This window comes from Prionailurus viverrinus, chromosome C2 (genome assembly GCF_022837055.1).
Source record: "Prionailurus viverrinus isolate Anna chromosome C2, UM_Priviv_1.0, whole genome shotgun sequence".
Classification (NCBI taxonomy): Eukaryota; Metazoa; Chordata; class Mammalia; order Carnivora; family Felidae; genus Prionailurus; species Prionailurus viverrinus.
Window position 1 is genome coordinate 1,716,973 of NC_062569.1, and position 17,765 is coordinate 1,734,737.

At 38.2% G+C, this 17,765-nt stretch overlaps 1 protein-coding gene across 9 annotated transcripts in view; it reads left to right on the plus strand.

The window, feature by feature from the left end:
* The window catches only part of CLASP2 (cytoplasmic linker associated protein 2), a 182,124-nt gene that overhangs the window by 52,294 nt on the left and 112,065 nt on the right, over positions 1-17,765 (plus strand). For all 9 annotated transcript variants that reach the window (XM_047874374.1, XM_047874379.1, XM_047874377.1 and 6 more), the window contains one exon: positions 6,042-6,188. In XM_047874374.1, coding sequence (XP_047730330.1) covers positions 6,042-6,188 — 147 coding nt within the window. The remainder of the gene's footprint in view (positions 1-6,041; positions 6,189-17,765) is intronic.

Genomic DNA, 17,765 nt, shown 5'->3' on the forward strand with positions numbered 1-17,765 from the left:
TGCTAAGTGACATAAGTCAGAGAAAGACAAATGCCATGTGATTTCAGTGCTGTGAGGAATTGAAGAAACAGGAACAAAGAAAAAACAGAGACAGACCGAGAAATAGACTCTTAAGTATGGAGAACGAACTGACGGTTACCAGAGGGGAGGAGGAGGATGAAATAGGTACAGGGTGTTAAAAGTGCACTTGCCGTGGTAAGCGCTGAGTAACGTATAGGAGGGTTGGGTCACTATGCTGTACTCCTGAAACTGATATAACGCTGTATGTTAACTATACCGGAATTAAAAAAAAACAACGCGCTGAAGCTGGACTTTTAGAACTTCCTGGCTTTCAGGCATTGCAGTTAAGGGATTGTGGGCCTGTAATCTCTCCGTGCTTGCTGAGAACAGCACCCTGGTGTTAGATGAAGGCAACAAAAGGTAGAGCCTTATTCTGCTTGGGCTGCTTTTTATTTCTGCCTACCTGTCCTCACCCCCACCCTTCCATCTCCTCACTTCCGTCCCCTTCTTCATTCTATTATCATCTCTTCTTCCCCCCGCCCCCCATCTATTATCCCTATCTTTTTCTTCTGCTCTTACCACTACTCTTTTTCTCTCATTTTCCATTTCAATCCTACACATACCCACTGCAACCTGCTACTTTATTAGTTTTTATCTCCTAGTACTTCTAAATTCTTCCTCTTGATGATGTTCGGCACTAAACTATACCAGTGTCTTTTTGGAGTGAGAGCAAAGGTGTCAAAGTAATCATGCTTTCTGTAGTTCATCCTTTTTTATTTATTCAGTAAATAGCAAAGCACCTACTATATGTAGCCCAGGTGATTTTTTCTTTTTGATTTATCTTCTAGTTCAGTTGAGCTGTGTCTAATCTGTCATGCCTGCCCACTGAGTTTAAATTTCAGTTATTGTATTTTTATTTCTAGAAGTTCTGTTTGGTTGCTTTTAAAAATCTGTCACTTTTTAAACTTCCTAAAAGATCTCTGAAATTATTTTCAAGCTTTTCTAATAAAGCTTTCAAGTATAGGCATTTTATGGGCTGTGCTTGATAATTTTAGGATTTTTAGTGGATCTGTTCCTATTGTCTATTTCTGCTTATTCTTGCTCATGGTGTCTTGTTTCCTGCCATGCCAAGTGACCTTTCGAAAATTATTTGTGCACATAATGTGAGGCCAGAGACTTTATTCCAGGAAAATTTTGCATTTGCCTTGGCTGTTGCTTGGGAGTAGGAGTGCTCCCAATGTGAGCCAACTAAGTTTGAGGGCTGGAGAGTCTTGACAGTCTAAGCGATTCACCTTAATGAAGTACTCCTTTTGATTTACTTCTCTATTGCTCTCCTTTGAGAGTCATTGGAACAGAATAAAAGACTATAAGAAGATAAGGGCTTACTTATCATTCACTTTAACCTTGAGAGTATAGTCATTTGGTAAACCAGCTTTTGATGGGAAGAGTCTCCTATTAGAATCTGTATCTTTTTTATGTGGATTTTCAAATTCTATTTCCTTTGCCCCCAAGGCTTCAAAATAGAAATTCATATGTACTGGTTTTGTCCTTTATTTCTTATGATTTTGTCAGATACTTAGTTGTTAAGAAGATTTTTTTCTCAAATATCTATTCAGTGTTTATAGTTGTTTGCCTTCGGAATTGTGTTTCAATAACCTGGAGACTGAAGGTCTTCCTACTATGAGAAGGGTCATTCTAAGCATTGTTCCACATTTGGAGTTATAGCAGTGGACAAAATGGACAACTTCTTATTCTAATCATAACACATTTCAGTGGAGGGAGTCAGATAATAAAATATATAGATGGTAAGTGCTAAGGAGAGAAATAAAATAGGAAGGTAGGGATAGATTGGTAGTGTCAGGATGTTGGCAAGTTTATAATTTTAGGATCCGAGAAGAGCTCATTGAGAAGGCGATAGAAGAATAAAGATCTGAAGGAGGTGAGTAGACAAGGTGGCTCTGCAGGGAAGAGCATTCGAGGCAGAGGGAACCAGTGCAGAGGCCTTCCTATGAGTCTTGGCAAGGAGACCGGTGGGGCTGGTTTGGAGAAGAAGCTGGAGGGCAGTGAGTAGGATCACGTTGGAGAGAACCACGTCGTATCTAAGATCGCCCAGGTTTTGGAGCACTGATACCGATAGACCTCCTCATGGAGACCCAAGAGGGTTTCAAGCAGTGCTGTGGTATGATTTTGTTCAGTTCAGGACGTTATGTTGAGAATAAGCTCTGAAAGGGCAGAGGGGTGAAGTAGGAGTAATGGAGTAGGAGTAATGGAGTTATGGCACAAACAGGACAACATTTCTGTCCACTTCCAGTCCAACTTCTAGTTCACTCTTAAAAGCATCTATTGTTTCTGGAGGTGATAAGTGCTAGGAAGAAATAGAACTGGTTTGGTCTGAATATTTACAGTTAAGAAAATATTTTTAAGCGTAGAATATTTATAATTTCCATGTAAATTACAAAACACTTTTAATTTGGGGACTTGTGATGATGGATTCATTTCATGAATTCTTTTAGCTTACAGTCAAGAAAAGGTATAACATTTTTGGAAGTGGTAAAAAAAAAAAAAAAATTCCCCTCTGTAGATACGTCCTTTTTTGCTTTATGTATTTGAAGCTATGTTACTGGGTCCATAAAAATTTAGAGTTCTGATTTTTTTTTTCCCCCTTTTGGATTGATCCCTTTATCCTTACTAAAAGTCTCTACCTCTAGTGATGCTTCTTCAAACTGCCTTGTTTGAAATTAGAGTAGCTATATCAACTTTCTGTTGATTGGTATTTGGCATAGTCTGTCATTTTACCTTTAACCTTTATGTGGCTTTGTAAAGTGTATCTTGTACAAGCAGCCTATTTTTAAAAACGCAGTATTGTTCATTTATTTTTAAGGTAGTTCCTGATATATTTGGTTTCATTTTTGCCACTTTATCTTTTTTTTCTATTTCATCCACTTGTTTTAATGGTTTTTTTAATCTCCTTTCCTGCTTCTTTTCAATTATTTAGATTCTTAAATTTTTCTTGTATTAGTTTATCTATGTATACATTTACTCTTATTCTAGTGGTTACCCTAGCAGGGATCGCCAAACTCACTTGCAGGCCACATCCAGCCATCCTCCTGTTGTACATAAAATTCTATTGAAACGCAGCCACACCTATGTGTTTACATATCATGTATCACTGCTTTGGCACCACAATAGCATAAGTATTGTGTAGCCGCACAGAGAGATTCATGTATGGTTTACAAAGCCTAAAATATTTACCATGTAACCCTTTATAGAAAAAGTTTGCCAACTCCTGGTTCTTAAACTTGACCATGCATCATAGTCACTGGGAGGGCCCCCATCTCCAGAGTTTCTGATTCATTAGATTTCAGTTGGGGCCAGAGAATTTGCATTTTTAAGAAATTGCCAGGTGATGCTCAGCTGCCGGTCTGTACCACTGTCCTAGAAGTTATAATGTGCATCTTTGACTTATTCAGTAAAAAATAAATGTGTATACTACTCCCACAATGCTTAAAAGCCCAAGGCCTCTTTAACTTTATTTGCTTACCTCTTAAGAGCGCTATTTCATAATCATCTCAAGCTGATAACAACTCAAAAGTCCATCAACAGTAGAATGGATATTACCAAATTGTGGTGTGTTTATACCCTAGAAAACTATAAGCAATGAAAATGATTCTCCCAAATAGTGTATTGAGTGAAAAGACGCTAGCTTCTCGTATGATTCCTTCTAGAGAAGGCTCAAGAATGGGTAGAGCTGACAGTGCGGCTGTGAGTCAAGACTAGCGTTGGTAGGTGATCATGACTTCGGGAGGTTGGTAGGTGATCATGACTTCGGGGAGGTTAGTGAGGGTGTGTATAGGATGCTGATAATGATCTCCTGGTCTGGAGACTGGTTACACTGCACGTCTGTTTTGTGAAAATTCACCGAACTGCAGACTTACAATTTATATACTTTTGTCTACCTTATTTTTGATTAAAAAAAGTTAAAATTTAGGGACGCCTGGGTGGCTCAGTTGGTTGAGCGTCTGACTTCGGCTCAGGTCATGATCTCATGGCTCGTGAGTTCGAGCCCCACGTTGGGCTCTGTGCTGACAGCTCAGAACCTGGAACCTGCTTCGGATTCTGTGTCCGTCTCTCTCTCTCTGCCCCTCCCTCGCTCATGCTCTGTCTCTCTTTCTCTCTCTCAAGAATAAATAAGACATTAAAAAAAATTTTTTTTAAGTTAAAATTTAATTTCCCAATAGTTTGAGAAAATTAAGAGTTAAAATTTTTTTAAGTGGTAAGAGACATTTACTCTCTCTTCGATTCTTGTGTTTGTAGGAACAGAACACTGTTTCCATGGGAACTTCTGGCTACTCAGTGTTTTAGTACCTGTCTTTCTATAGACTTGTGTGTCTCCTCTGTCTCTTTTGGCTACATTTTCTTTTACGTGGTGGTGGTAAAATAAAGTTTTTTGGGGATCATATTAGTGTTTTTTACAGAGCAGTCAGTATAGAGCACAGGTTTTAACTTATCCAGACTGGCTCTCTAATAGTGTTATGCTAAAAAAGAAAAAAATATATCTATCTTTTAACTTGAAGATAGTATTTTCAGTTTAGTTTTTTCTTACAAATTATGCTATTAAAAAAAAAACTTGATGGAATGAAATGTGGCTTTATATTGGTTTGTCTATTTGATTTTCTTTTTTCCAGATAAATTCAACAGTCTTACCACTTGTCTGGTGTATTTTCTTTAAAATATATTTAATAGTTGAAGTATCCCTCTGTAGTAATGATTTCATTCTAGTTGATTTGGGTATTTGCATAGGTGAGGGGAACAAGTTGAAAGGAAAAGATTCTGACCCATTATTGATCTGAAGCCTGTGGTAAATCTGCTGTTCTGCCTCGCCCATCTTGTTTGTCGTGGTTGGTTTGTGCAGGGTCCTAGAGAAGACCGTCTTCGCAGACAAGTAAAATGCTTTATACAGCGTGTGATTGGGGTGGGGGGGGGGGGGGAGGCGCGGTTCACATTATACAAGGAGATGATACTGGTGTGGTCATTAATAAGTATTCTAAAAGGAGCTTTGGGTAGAATATTTTAGAATCATTTATGAAAACAGATTGTTCAGTTTGGTTTCTGTGGCCTAAATAAATAGCAGAATTGTGAGATCAGAGGGTTAATTATGCACAGAAATGAGCACTGTGATATTCCATGTTTTACTGATGCAATAATAAGCACCCCAGCAGAATGAATATTGCACGAAACCTTATGTTGTATTTGTATAAATTTTCTTATGCATTAAATAGAAAGGAAATTTAGGTTCAGAAACCTTTGTATTGAAAGCCTCTGAAATTTAGGTAAAGAATAAGGATTGCAGCTGCATAGATCATTTTTTAAATACATGGAGAATTTTTACCTTTCATCTGGCAGTAGCTGGCATAAGATGATGTCACCTTGTAGCTGATTGGCTGTTACAGCACCTAGGGCAGGGAAGAGAAAGAAAAATGCCGGCACAAACCTCAGTGGTGGTTCTGTGGTTGTTTCTGTCTATTTTTGATAGAATCTTTGATTAGTACCAGATCTACTGTATTTGGCCATGTGAACCATTGGGAGCATCCTAGGGTGAGGGAAATTCAGCGCTTTCAGAGGAATGAGGCGACTGATTTGCAAACGGATCTGTGATTGTAAGTTGCAAAAGCTGGGTGTAAGGAATAAGGCAGGGTGTGCTGGAAGATACACTATGGGAGGAGCTGGCAGAAAATGCTTACATGAGTAGCAGGAAAATGAAAAATGCTTTTCGCTATCAGGGTTAATATATCTGGTTTTATGATTTGCCTTCGTGTGTAGGTAGGAAATATGATAATATTGCAGTCAAATTGTAAATAATACTGGGCTATTTCGTATAGTGTTGGCCAGTATATAAATGCTTATGCAAAGGAGCTGTATTTTGTATTCTGTCTTACAAAGTAATGATTTCATTTACAGCTTTATTTGATTTTTGAAAGTCTTGTGGGAAATGGAGCAAGGCGTAGTTCTCTTAAAATACATTTTTCTAATGCTTTGTGCAGATAAAAGCTTTGATGATGAGGAATCGGTGGATGGAAATAGGCCATCATCAGCTGCTTCAGCCTTCAAGGTTCCTGCACCTAAAACATCCGGAAATCCTGTCAACAGTGCAAGGAAGCCTGGTTCAGCAGGTGGCCCTAAGGTTGGAGGTAATGTAAATCCATTTCCAATCTGATGTGCATGCCTCGTGCCCTTGATGTGGACACACATACTTAGAACTTCAGAGGAATATGTTTATTCATGACTGCAGCATGGTTGCAGGTCTGGGGCGTCTCTTGCAACACACAGAAGAATGTGCTGCCTTTTCCAAAATGGTTTTAAAATGGGATCTATTGCTGTTTCCTGTGAATTAGTGTATCTTGAGTGTATTCATTTTTCAGATGCCATTTTTCAAGGGAGACATTTAAGGGAATTTTTCGATTTGGGGTTTTTTGGTTTTGTTTTTAAGGAGAGAGCAGGTTTTTCAGATTTTGGCTATTAATTTTCAGGTGCTATCGTTGTTAAAGAAATACTGATTTATGTAACATTTCTATACGTTCATCTAGTAGTGAGTCTTGAATACTTCAGGGTTGAAAAAATGGTTGAAGATACTGGATATTGAATCATTTGTCACAATAGGAAATGGGTGGTGGTCAAGTGAAATTGCCTCAAAAATGGTTTCTGGATTTGATAATAATAAATAGGAAAAAACAGCTTTTATGAAGTTACAAACACATAGTACATTCTTTGATCGTATTAGAACTGCTTCTGTCATACTGTTTATCTTTTAATTTTTTTTTATGGGTATTTTTTCATATTCTAATAAGAAAGCCACGAGTACTTTTCAGGTGCTACTTTCTGCCAGGTCTTTTTGGTAGAATGAATCCTATTAGAATAAGTAAATATTTAATGCTAAAAGGACATTAGCTACTTTCTCTTTTTCTTTCGTGTGTGTGTGTGTGTGTGTGTGTGTGTGTGTGTGTGTGTTATAATTTGAGAGAACAGATTGTGCCTTGTTTTTGATAACTGGTAGGAAAATCCTGATCTTCAGAATTTTGTTTTTCCCCTTTTTACCTATAGCTTTTTTATTAAAAGTATAGAGAAAGGAAAAATAAGCTGTATATTTTCACCAGGTCCTAGAAGTTGTGTTCTCTCGACCTTTCCATACAGCTAAACATTAATTTCAAGTCATGTGATATTCTCAATGCAGAAAAAATGCCATAAATATTTCATTTTAACTGTCTTTAGTGTGCCATATAACTAGCAAGAAAGATGATATATACACACACTTATATATCTGTATATAAACATATAACCTCTTTACATATACTCTTATGCATATAAATAAATAGGTAAATATTTTGAAATAGAAATGTCTTAATGATTTCTCTTGGTGTTTTGGGTAATTTACACTTTAGTGTTTTAATTATTTTCTCTTTGTTATAGGAATATATTATCATCCAAATGTTAGTTATCATATCCTATTACATGACATTGTCTATTATGCATTCTTATCTCTGGTAAAAAGTATACGACAATTCTGTGATTTCTTCCTTTTGTAACATATGGCTACCTTGAATTACTTGCAAAGGGGATTTTTTTTGTCTTGATTTTTGAATTATAGATTTCTGATATATGATACAATAGTGATTTCAGGTCTTATTTAACTTAAAATGGATTAATACATGAAATGCACGGTGATGATATTTAACATTTTTGTGAATCTAAGCCATTCATTGGCTTATGATTAACTCTGCTTTTCATGTTTTATTTTCCTTAGAGGAAAATTGAGATTGTAGTTTACCTACAAAAGCTTACTTAATTTTGATGTTAATTAAACTGATAAGATCAGAGTGTCTTGTTGTTGTTGTTTTTAAGGAAACAGATTTCCTTTCTGCCACATCACCTTCTCTGGTTTGTAGTCCTACCAGATAGGAAAATGCTAGATAGCTTTTGTGATCATAGGCATTAACCACTCATACAGATTATATCATCCATCTAAGCAGTGGCTCTTTTGATGAAAATGAGGACGAGATCTTCATTCCTTCTTCCTTCCCCTCCTTGTCCTCTTTCTCATCCTCCTCCTCTTGGCAATTGCAGATTCATCCTGCAAATTTGTGTCTGTTGCTTTTGTTTGCCCCAGCTCATTTAGGGTCACTGCCTGCTTCTCTCCCTAAGAAAAGAGCTACTAGCCGGAAGATACTGATACTGCTTCCGAAACTAATGCCCTTCTTGGCTCTCAGTCCTTTGAAAATTTAACTTCAGATTTTCTGTTCTTGGCAGAGGCTTATTGATTTTTAGATTAGTTATAGAAAGTTTTCGTAAGAGTTTAAGAACCTTTGCATTAGAAAGGACGTTGGTCATATAGTTCAGTTTAGTGTTCAAGGGTAGCAGTCCCTTTCACAGTATTCCTGATAGGTGACTGTTCAACATCTGATTAAAATAATGTATGCACATTGATTACAATTTGGAATAAAACCACCTACAATACCACTATATGTGAGCATAATCAATTGATATATTACGATGAACTTTCTTGTAATTACTTTCCAATAATTTACATATATATAAACTTACACACACATTTTCTTAGGAGGAGGACAGAATTGGCACCATTCGTGATGTCCTTTTGTATACCTTTTTTTTCTTACTAGTATTTTACGTGGAGCATTTTCTCATTATCCTAATTTATTAATTGAAAACTATTCATAGCTAAATAATATCTAGGTTGCTTTCAGTATTTCCTGCCGTTATAAATGATTCCATTATGCTTTTATGGGCATCTTTTAGCACATCTCTTGCAATCGTTTCCTTGGAATAAATTTCTCAAGTTTACTGAGTCAAAAGATAGAGGGATTTCTCCTTTCAGTGTGGCACAGTGTCCTCCAGAAAGGTTATAAGCCAAATTCAGTTCTGAATAAATGAATTCTGTTTTACATTGCATTAAATTCTGCCTCCTTGTAACTTAAGCAGGGAGGATTAATTATTTGTTAACATGATACTTTGACACACTTGAAGGTTGGGTTGTCCCTGTCTCTCTCTGTAATTATTCTGCTTTCTAGACTATACACTTTCTTTCTCATAAGTTTATATGGAATAATGAGGATTCAGTCTAAGCATTTCGTTTGCTACTTCTAGGTGTATTATATACTGATAGGTATGTTTAGTTCCTGTTAAAGGAATATGGTGGTGGAGGGGTATATGTATTAGTTGAATAAACCCATCACAGTCCACTGCGTTTAACAAATATTCTTTCAAGTAAGATTGCCAAGATAAAAATAAAGTGAATTTCTTTGGAATCCTTACTGAATCTACTTTTGAAGTTTTGGAGTTTAAGTTACTTCTCGGAGATATATGTCAAGATTAAAGAGATGTGTACTATTTTTAGCAAAGTATCCTATCCAGTTAATTAAAGCCAATAGGACCTGTGTTTAATCTTTAGTGTGTGTTAGTTTTTCTCTGTCCTTTGGCTCAGGGTGCCAACCTGTTTTACTCATATTGTAATCGTGTGGCCTTTAAGTCAAGGAGAATCAAACAAAGGGTCATGGGTTGCTCCATACCAGTATATTATTGCTATAGAAACCCATATTATGTGAGTGTCAGCGTTACCTTTGTGCTTAGCTAATTAGATAAAAGGATAAAATGAATTCCCTTATGTATTTTTTTTTTTAATGATTTCCTTTAAATAGTCCTTTTCTGAATAACATTTATAACTTCATAATAGGGATTAAGGTAGGGGTGCTTGGGTGGCTCAGCCCGTTAAGGGTCCAACTTGGCTTAGGTCGTGATCTCACAGTTCTTGCGTTCGAGTCCCACATTGGGCTCTGTGCTGATAGCTCAGAGCGTGGAGCCTGCTTCAAATTCTGTGTCTCCCTCTCTCTCTCTCTGCCCCTCCCCTGCTCATGTTCTGTCTCTTTCTCTCAAAAATAAAATAAACATTGGGGGCGCCTGGGTGGCTCAGTCGGTTAAGGGTCCGACTTCGGCTGAGGTCGTGATCTCACGGTTCTTGAGTTCGAGTCCCACATTGGGCTCTGTGCTGACAGCTCAGAGCCTGGAGCCGGCTTCGGATTCTGGGTCTCCTTCTCTGTCTGCCCCTCTCCCACGAACGCTCTGCCTCTCTTTCTCTCAAAAATAAACAAACACAAAAATTAAATAAATAATAATAAACATTGAAAAAAAATTTTTAAATAGGGGTTAAGGTAAATACGTTTTCTTTTGGGTTCATGGTTTAGAATATACTGATGGAACCTGGTTTTTTAAAATATTTGTATCTCTAGAGTACTTTAGGTAATAATTAAAAAAAAAAATGTTTTCGTGTTCTCACATATATTCTCTTGTTTAAACCTCAAACCCCATAGAATTCCGTGCTTTATTATCCCAATTTTACTGATGAGTAAACTTAGGTTTGGAGAAGTTGAGTTGCATAGTGTCACGCATCTAATAAGTGGGCAAAGCACAGAAAGCACTTTGCTGTACAGCCACCCACACTAATGTCACTGGGTAAATAAGAATTCTTCGAGATCCTTTAGCTCTAAGATTATAATCTACAGGGATGGTCACTACCTTTCAGCATCCATAACTCGGTCATTTTAAAGCTCAACTAATATGATTCTCAGAAAAATAGAATATTTGGAAATAGGCAAACCTGAAATTTATTCTTTGTCAATAGAAATGCTTTTTAGTATTTTCTTGTTGAAATCACCCCGTACCAATTATTTTGGCTGTTATTCTTTTTAATATAGAGGTTGACTTAGATGATAATATAATTGTTATTGTTAATGATTAGTACCAGATTTTGAGGTTAGTCATTTGTTTTTGAGGCTTGTATGTAATCATTGAGACACATCACTGGCTAAATCTTTAGTTAGTTCTCAAAGTTCTGATGTTCTTTCTCACTCGCTCGTTCATTCAAGTGGACAGTATTTTCTCTCTACTCTTTTCATCTAATATCAAAGATTCCTTTGAAATGGTTTTAACTTTTAATTCATATAATTAGATAATTACCACCATTTCAGATTCAGAAGCACTTATCATTTTGATATTTTATATTTGCTTAACTTCATTTATGTCTGACCTGAAGTTTTATTCAGAAGATCCAAATATCGATTTTCCATGCTGATCATTCCCATTTTTTCCCCCTCATGCAAACAATTAAGTTTTTTTTTCTTTTAAACAAATAAAGATCATGAGAATCGGTATATATTTAATAAAACAAATCTCACAGAATTGGATGTTTAATCTTGGAATTCAAATTTTTAACGGGTAAACCTCGATATCTTGCTATCGAACTTTATATGAAATCAAATAACTTTTCTGTTTGTGTGTTTTGTTTTGTTTTGTTGTGTTTGTTTTCTTCTCTTCGCTTAATGCCAAGGGAAGGTACTGAAGCAGAGTGTTTTAGCCCTTAATCTTAAAGATTATCTGGCCCAATTCAGGTGAAGAGACTGAGCCTCCTGAGAGTAAAATGATGTATCCAAGATAAGACAGTTACTAGCCTCTGCTTGGCCAGAGGCTTTTTCTTGGATCATCTCTGGTCATCTCCTATCCAGCACTGTGTGTGATGCATATTTCTTTTTTTTTTTTTTTTTTTAACGTTTTTAAATTTTTTTTGTTTATTTTTGAGACAGAGACAGAGCATGAGCAGAGGAGGGGCAGAGAGAAGGGGAGACACAGAATCCGAAGCGGGCTCCAGGCTTGAGCTGTCAGCACAGAGCCCGACGCAGGGCTCGAACTCACAAGCCGTGAGATCATGACCGGGCGGAAGTCGGATGCTTAACCGACTGAGGCAGCCAGGCGCCCCGTGATGCATATGTCTTATTTTTATCCCATATAGCAAGATACTGTTATTGACATTGGGAATTTAGTGATTGGCCTGTAGCCATCATTCCATGTTAAATTACAACAAAAACCATATCACTGATGGATTTTTATTCATCGTAAGAAGCACTGGTGCCATCTGTCTCAGCTTTAGTTGTAAGATGGGTATGATTCAAGTAATTCAACAGGTTTAGTTTAATAGTATCCTACCTCTCGAATCCTGTTGCTTTGCCGTAACCACTGTTGTTTGATATGTGGCCTTCTGCTTCTTACTCCACGTTCGCTTATGGAGGTGCCCGGATTACATGTTATGTTCGCCCACATTAAACACACTAGTTAGTAAACACTTTGCAGCTTGACTTTTTTCACCAGACGGCCGTCCTTCAGCATCAAGAATGGCAGCGATCACATCCTTTTAATAGCCATCTAGTATTCCACATGATTGGCGTACCATGCTGTAATAAACTGTTTCTCTGCCAGGGTCATTCGGGTTGTCTGTAGCTTTATGGCGTCACCAAGAATGCAGATCTCCGTGTACTTCCTGTATTTGCCCATTCTGTTGCCGATCTGTGGAATCGATTCCTCTGAAGGTTCAATTAAAGGTTGTATTTTTCATTTTAATAAAGACATTATTTTACCTTTTCCAGCTTTGAATGTAACAGCCTTATTAATTATTGTCATTCTGATAGGTAAAAAAATGGTGTTTATTTTTTTTTTCTTTTTAATTTGCATTTTTCCATTCACCTGTCCATCTGGCCAGCAGCTGGCAGATGTTTACTGAAAGCTTTTTAGCATGCTGCTACTTCTGTGATCTCGGAAAACAGTCGGTGAATAAAAACAAAGACCCTGCTGCCTTCCTGGAGTTTTTATTCTATTGAGGTTCAGAATATTTACATCTATTAATGAAATTACCATATCCTCTTCTGTGAATTACATGTTGTGGTTATTTGCCCATTTTTTATTGGGCTTTTTTTCTTCTCATCCGTTTGTTACAATTTTTAAAATATTAGGCCTCTTAGTCTTTTGTTAAAAATCATAAATATTTCATCCGTATCTCCTCTGTCCATGGCATTTTTACATCAAAACTTAAAAAGTTTGGGGGGCACCTGGGTGGCTTAGTTGGTTAAACGTCTGACTTTGGCTCAGGTCGTGATCTCGTGGTTTGTGAGTTCGAGCCCTGCGTCGGGCTCTGTGGTGACAGCTTAGAGCCTGGAGCCTGCTTTGGATTCTGTGTCTCATTTGCCCTCTGCCCCTCCCCCACTTGTGTTCTGTCTCTCTCAGTCTCTCAAAAATAAATAAATGTAAAAAAAAAAATTGTAAAAATAGTTTTAAAAAAAAACTTAAAAACTTTTTGTTGTGGTAGGTAACATATGTGTTATTTTCTTTTTGACTTCCAAATTTCCTAACCTGAATAAAAAGGACTATTATCCAGTCCCAAGGCTATGCAAATGTTTTATTCCAATTTATTCTAACACATTAATTAGGGGCGCCTGGGTGGCTCAGTCGGTTGAGCCTCCGACTTTGGCTCAGGTCATGATCTCATGGTTTGTGGGTTTGAGCCCCATTGGGCTCAGACAGCTCAGAGCCTGGAGCCTGTGTTACATTCCATGTCTCCATCTCTGCCCCTCCCTGGCTTGCGTGTGCTCTCTCTCAAAAATAAATAGATAAACTTACCAAAAAAATTATTATTTTACACTTAATTTTATCAGTATATCTTGAATTTATTTTTGTATACAATGACAATTTATCTATTTTAATTTATGTTCTTATGCATGGCCAATTAATGTCTGTGCATTTAAAGAAACATTCTTTACTTCATTGAATGAGTGCTATTGCATATATTTCAGTTAGTTTCTATAGTTTCTTTTTTCCTGATCTATATCTCTGTACTTACTCTAGCTTTTATAGTGAGTGGTTCCTCAAACTTTTTATTAAGAAAAATTTTGAGCATATATAGCAAAGTTGACATGCAGCAAACGCCCATCACCTAGACTGAATAACTAGTGTTTGCCATATTTGACTCTATATAAACCTATTCCCACACATATTCTTTTTTTTTTTTTAATCTCAACAGTTGGAGACATTGTAGTGTCCAAGTTGTAGACGTTATGACATTCCAGCCATAAATATTAAATATGCTCTTCCTAAGACTTACAGGTATGCTACAGTTGTTATATGTATAATATCGTTATCATATGCAAGAAGATTCTATAACGTGTGTAGAACAGTCACCTTACCAATTTTTATACCCGTAACATTGATATAACTTGAAGAGTCTAGGCCAGTTGTCTTAGATTGTCTGGGTTTGTTCTAGATTTGTCTGATTTCTTTTTGATGTTATTTAACTTGTTCCTTCTAGCCATTTTAGTTTTTGTAAATTGTTAAATTATATACTCCCCTCCTTTTAAGCACTTCCATTCTGTATTCAAATTTCCTCAAGTATCCTAAGAATATTTTTTTATATCAAATATATAAATTCTATGGGCCCAGGAAGAATTTTCAGTTTCTTCATTCAAGAATGCCCTCGTTATAATGAGATGCGGTGTCTTCACTAAATGATACCTGGGGGGCTTTCTATTTCTAATTCTGTGATAGCATCTCATTTCAGTAGAGCCTGTATCTTCCCTTTCTTCCTTTCCTTTATCCACAAGCTTCGAAGGGATACCTCTCCCTTTTGAGTGCTACTTACCTGGGAGTCCTGGGGGGAGTCTTAGCTGAGGTCTGTTCTACCCCCACCAGGACCCTCATCCTCCATACAGCGTCCTCTGATTTTTCTCTCCAGTGAGGACTCTCAAGTCCAGTCCGGGGCTGGCCTTGGATGTTTGTTTTTCCCCATTTACTTGTGAATCAAAGTTCAAAGTGTCATTAGTCTTCTCTTAGCTGTATTATAAGTATGTGCTGTGGGTGGTTTTAGTCGCTCTTCTCTTTGGTCTTTGGTTTTTGGAGTATGTAGTTGAACGTCTGATTTGAATTTGGGGAACTACCGTTTCCCACGGGATTCAAAATGTCTACTATAAGTTTTAATATTTAGTAAGAAAATACTTTTTTCTTGATAATCCATTATCTCAGCATTTTGTTGAATTTTAGGACACTATTTTATTGTTTTGTTTTTTTGAGTTTATCATTGATGTTGGGAGAGAGTGAGTGAAAGTACGAGCTGGGGAGGGGCAGAAAGAGAGAGAAAGAGAGTGAATCCAACAGGCTCCACACTGCCAGTGCAGAGCCCCATGCGGGCTTCAAGCCACAGACCATGTGATGTGATCATGACCTTAGCCAAAATCAAGAGTGGTGCTTAACGGACTGAGCCAGCCAGGTGCCCCAGAGGGTTACTATGTGAATAGTTTCTACTTGCGCCATTAATCCTAATCACTTCTTTGTCATGTATCAAAGTTTCGTGTATTTTGGGGTCTCTTTTTGAAGTCTCTAATTTGTTTATTTGATTAGTTGGCCTGTTCCTGCACTAAAACCTGTCATAATTAGCTTTGTAAATCTTGATAGGTGGTAGGGCAAGTGCTTCCTCCCCCGAATTCGTTTGTCATTCCTAATGCCTTTGTTGATTGGTATGTTCGTGATTCTGTCCACATTATTTCTTTAAATCGTGTATTCACATATGTTCTGTAGTCTGTACTAGACAGTTCTAATGTCTCTAATTCTAAAATTTATTATCTGTTACCTGTGACTCTTAGTTCATAATGGTTTGCCTTGTGATTTCATTGCTTGAAGTTAATTTCACTGATGAGAGTTCTTTGAGCCTAAACTGGCAATTGTAGACGCTTTCCTCAAAGATTTATTCCTGCTCAAAACTGAGGCATCACCAATCAGGACCCCCCCCCCCCCCCCCGCCCGCCCCCCAGCCTCTCCTAGGTCTTGTCTCAAGTCGAGAATTCAAGGTCACTCCTCACCTGTTGGCTGGGGATGCAAAGCCACATTGTGAAAGGAGCATCCGGGAATGCGAGGAATTGCTCAGCTGTTCTTGCAAACAATCGATTGCAGCTTGCCCTCTGACCACAATAATTCACATGCCTTTCAGGTACAAGATACACTCATGGGCTTTTCTCAAAAGTTTCAACTGATTGATAGTGTCAGGTTCAAAGTACATGATCTTGTGGTCTCCATCAGGTCACATGGGAGGGTTCTTTGGTGTGGCTCCTCTCCATCCAGAGGCCTGTGAACTAAAAAGATGTCTTACTCGCACCCCAGTTAGCATCAAAATCGGGTATCAGAACAGAATACCCATAATGGACACTCCATTTGAGAAGGGAAGGGACAGGAAGTTCATAGTAGTCACTGACTTAATGGCAGTTTTCAAATCCAACAGGAACCTGTCGTCAGGTTCCCTTCCTTCTGGGATCGTGTTTCTTTGAGGGTTTTATTCTCTCTCTGGGTGTGGTTCTCTAAACCAGTGTTTTCCTCTGTTCTTGGTCTGTGCGGAACTCTGGGCTGCGCCTCCTGAAATATTTCCTTCTTTTGCGTAAAAATCTTGTGTTTTCGACCGAGTATCGTTTTCAACCCTGCTTGAAAGAAGGCTCTTAGGTTAAACTGTCTCTGACTCTTGGTAGCACTCTTCAGAAGCACCGGTAATGCTCTCCTTGGATCACTCACTGTGAAAACTGTGGGTTTTAGGGGCAACCTGGGTGGCTCAGTCAGGTAAGCGTCTGACTTCGGCTCAGGTCAAGATCTCACGGTTTGTGGGTTCAAGCCCCACGTCGGGCTTGCTGCTGTCAGTGCAGAGCCTGGAGCCCGTTTCAGATCCTCTGTCCCCCTCACTCTCTGCCCGGGCCCAGCCTGTGCTGTGTCTCTCTTTCTCTCTCAAATAAATCAACCTTTAAAATAAATTAAAAAAATTAAAATTCTGGTCTTCTATGAATTTTATTGGGGTTTAAGCCCTATTTACCCCCCATGCTGTTTCTCTATTATTCGTCTTTCTCTAAGGGCTAGTCTCTTGGCTGTAACATGGGAAGAACCTGCCCTTTCCCACTTCTGAGACTTGTTCCCCTTGCTCCTGGCTCTGAAACACACTGCTTTACCCTTTGGCTCACTCACCTTTGTATCCAGCACTCAGCACTTCCTCTTATTGGTAGTTGAGGGCTAAGTAGAATGAGTTTTCTCTGTGTACTTCCACCTTTAAGTACTATTTGGGAACCTCTGAGAGTGCCTACCCTAGTCATTCTGGCTTACTAGAAACATGCTACCCCCTGAATGCCAGAACCCTCTGATCCCCCCTCTCTGCCCCCATCCAAGTAGGGGCATCCCCTAGTTTACGGTTACTTCTAGAGCAGGGATCAGCAAACTGTAGCCCACAGGCCACGCATGTCCAGCCGACTGGTTTCTGTTTTACGCCTGAGCTAGGAATGCCTTTTTTTTTTTTTTTTTACATTTTAAATGATTAAAAATATTCAAAAGAAGAATAAGATTGTGTGACAAGTGAAAACTATATGAAATTTAAATTGTAGTGTCCATAAATAGAGCTTTATTGGAAGACGGCCCCACGCATTCATTTCACATATTGTCTGCGGCAGAGTTGAGTGATTGCAACAGAAACCATATGGCTCACAAAGTCTAAGACACTTACTGTCCGGCCCATTACAGAAAAAATGTAGTGACCTCTGTTTTAGCATGGGTAGACATCTGAGCAGAGCCGTTCTGTTGTTTTGGCCTATCAGTATGTTCCGGTGTGATTGTTGACCCAGTTACATCTGAAAGAGCTCAGTCAGGTCGGAGGCCAGCATTGCCCTCCAGCCCCTGCTCGTGCTCCTGCCTGCAGACTCACTTTACCTCCTCTTGGTGTAGAGACTCGCTGTCCTTCCCTTGCAGTAATACTTGACATTAGAACCCATCACCCGTTCTGACTCTCTGCCTACGGTATTCATTCTCCTTGCTGGTGCTAAAAATGTCTGCTAGCATTTGTTTAGGTGAACTTTAAAGCTGCA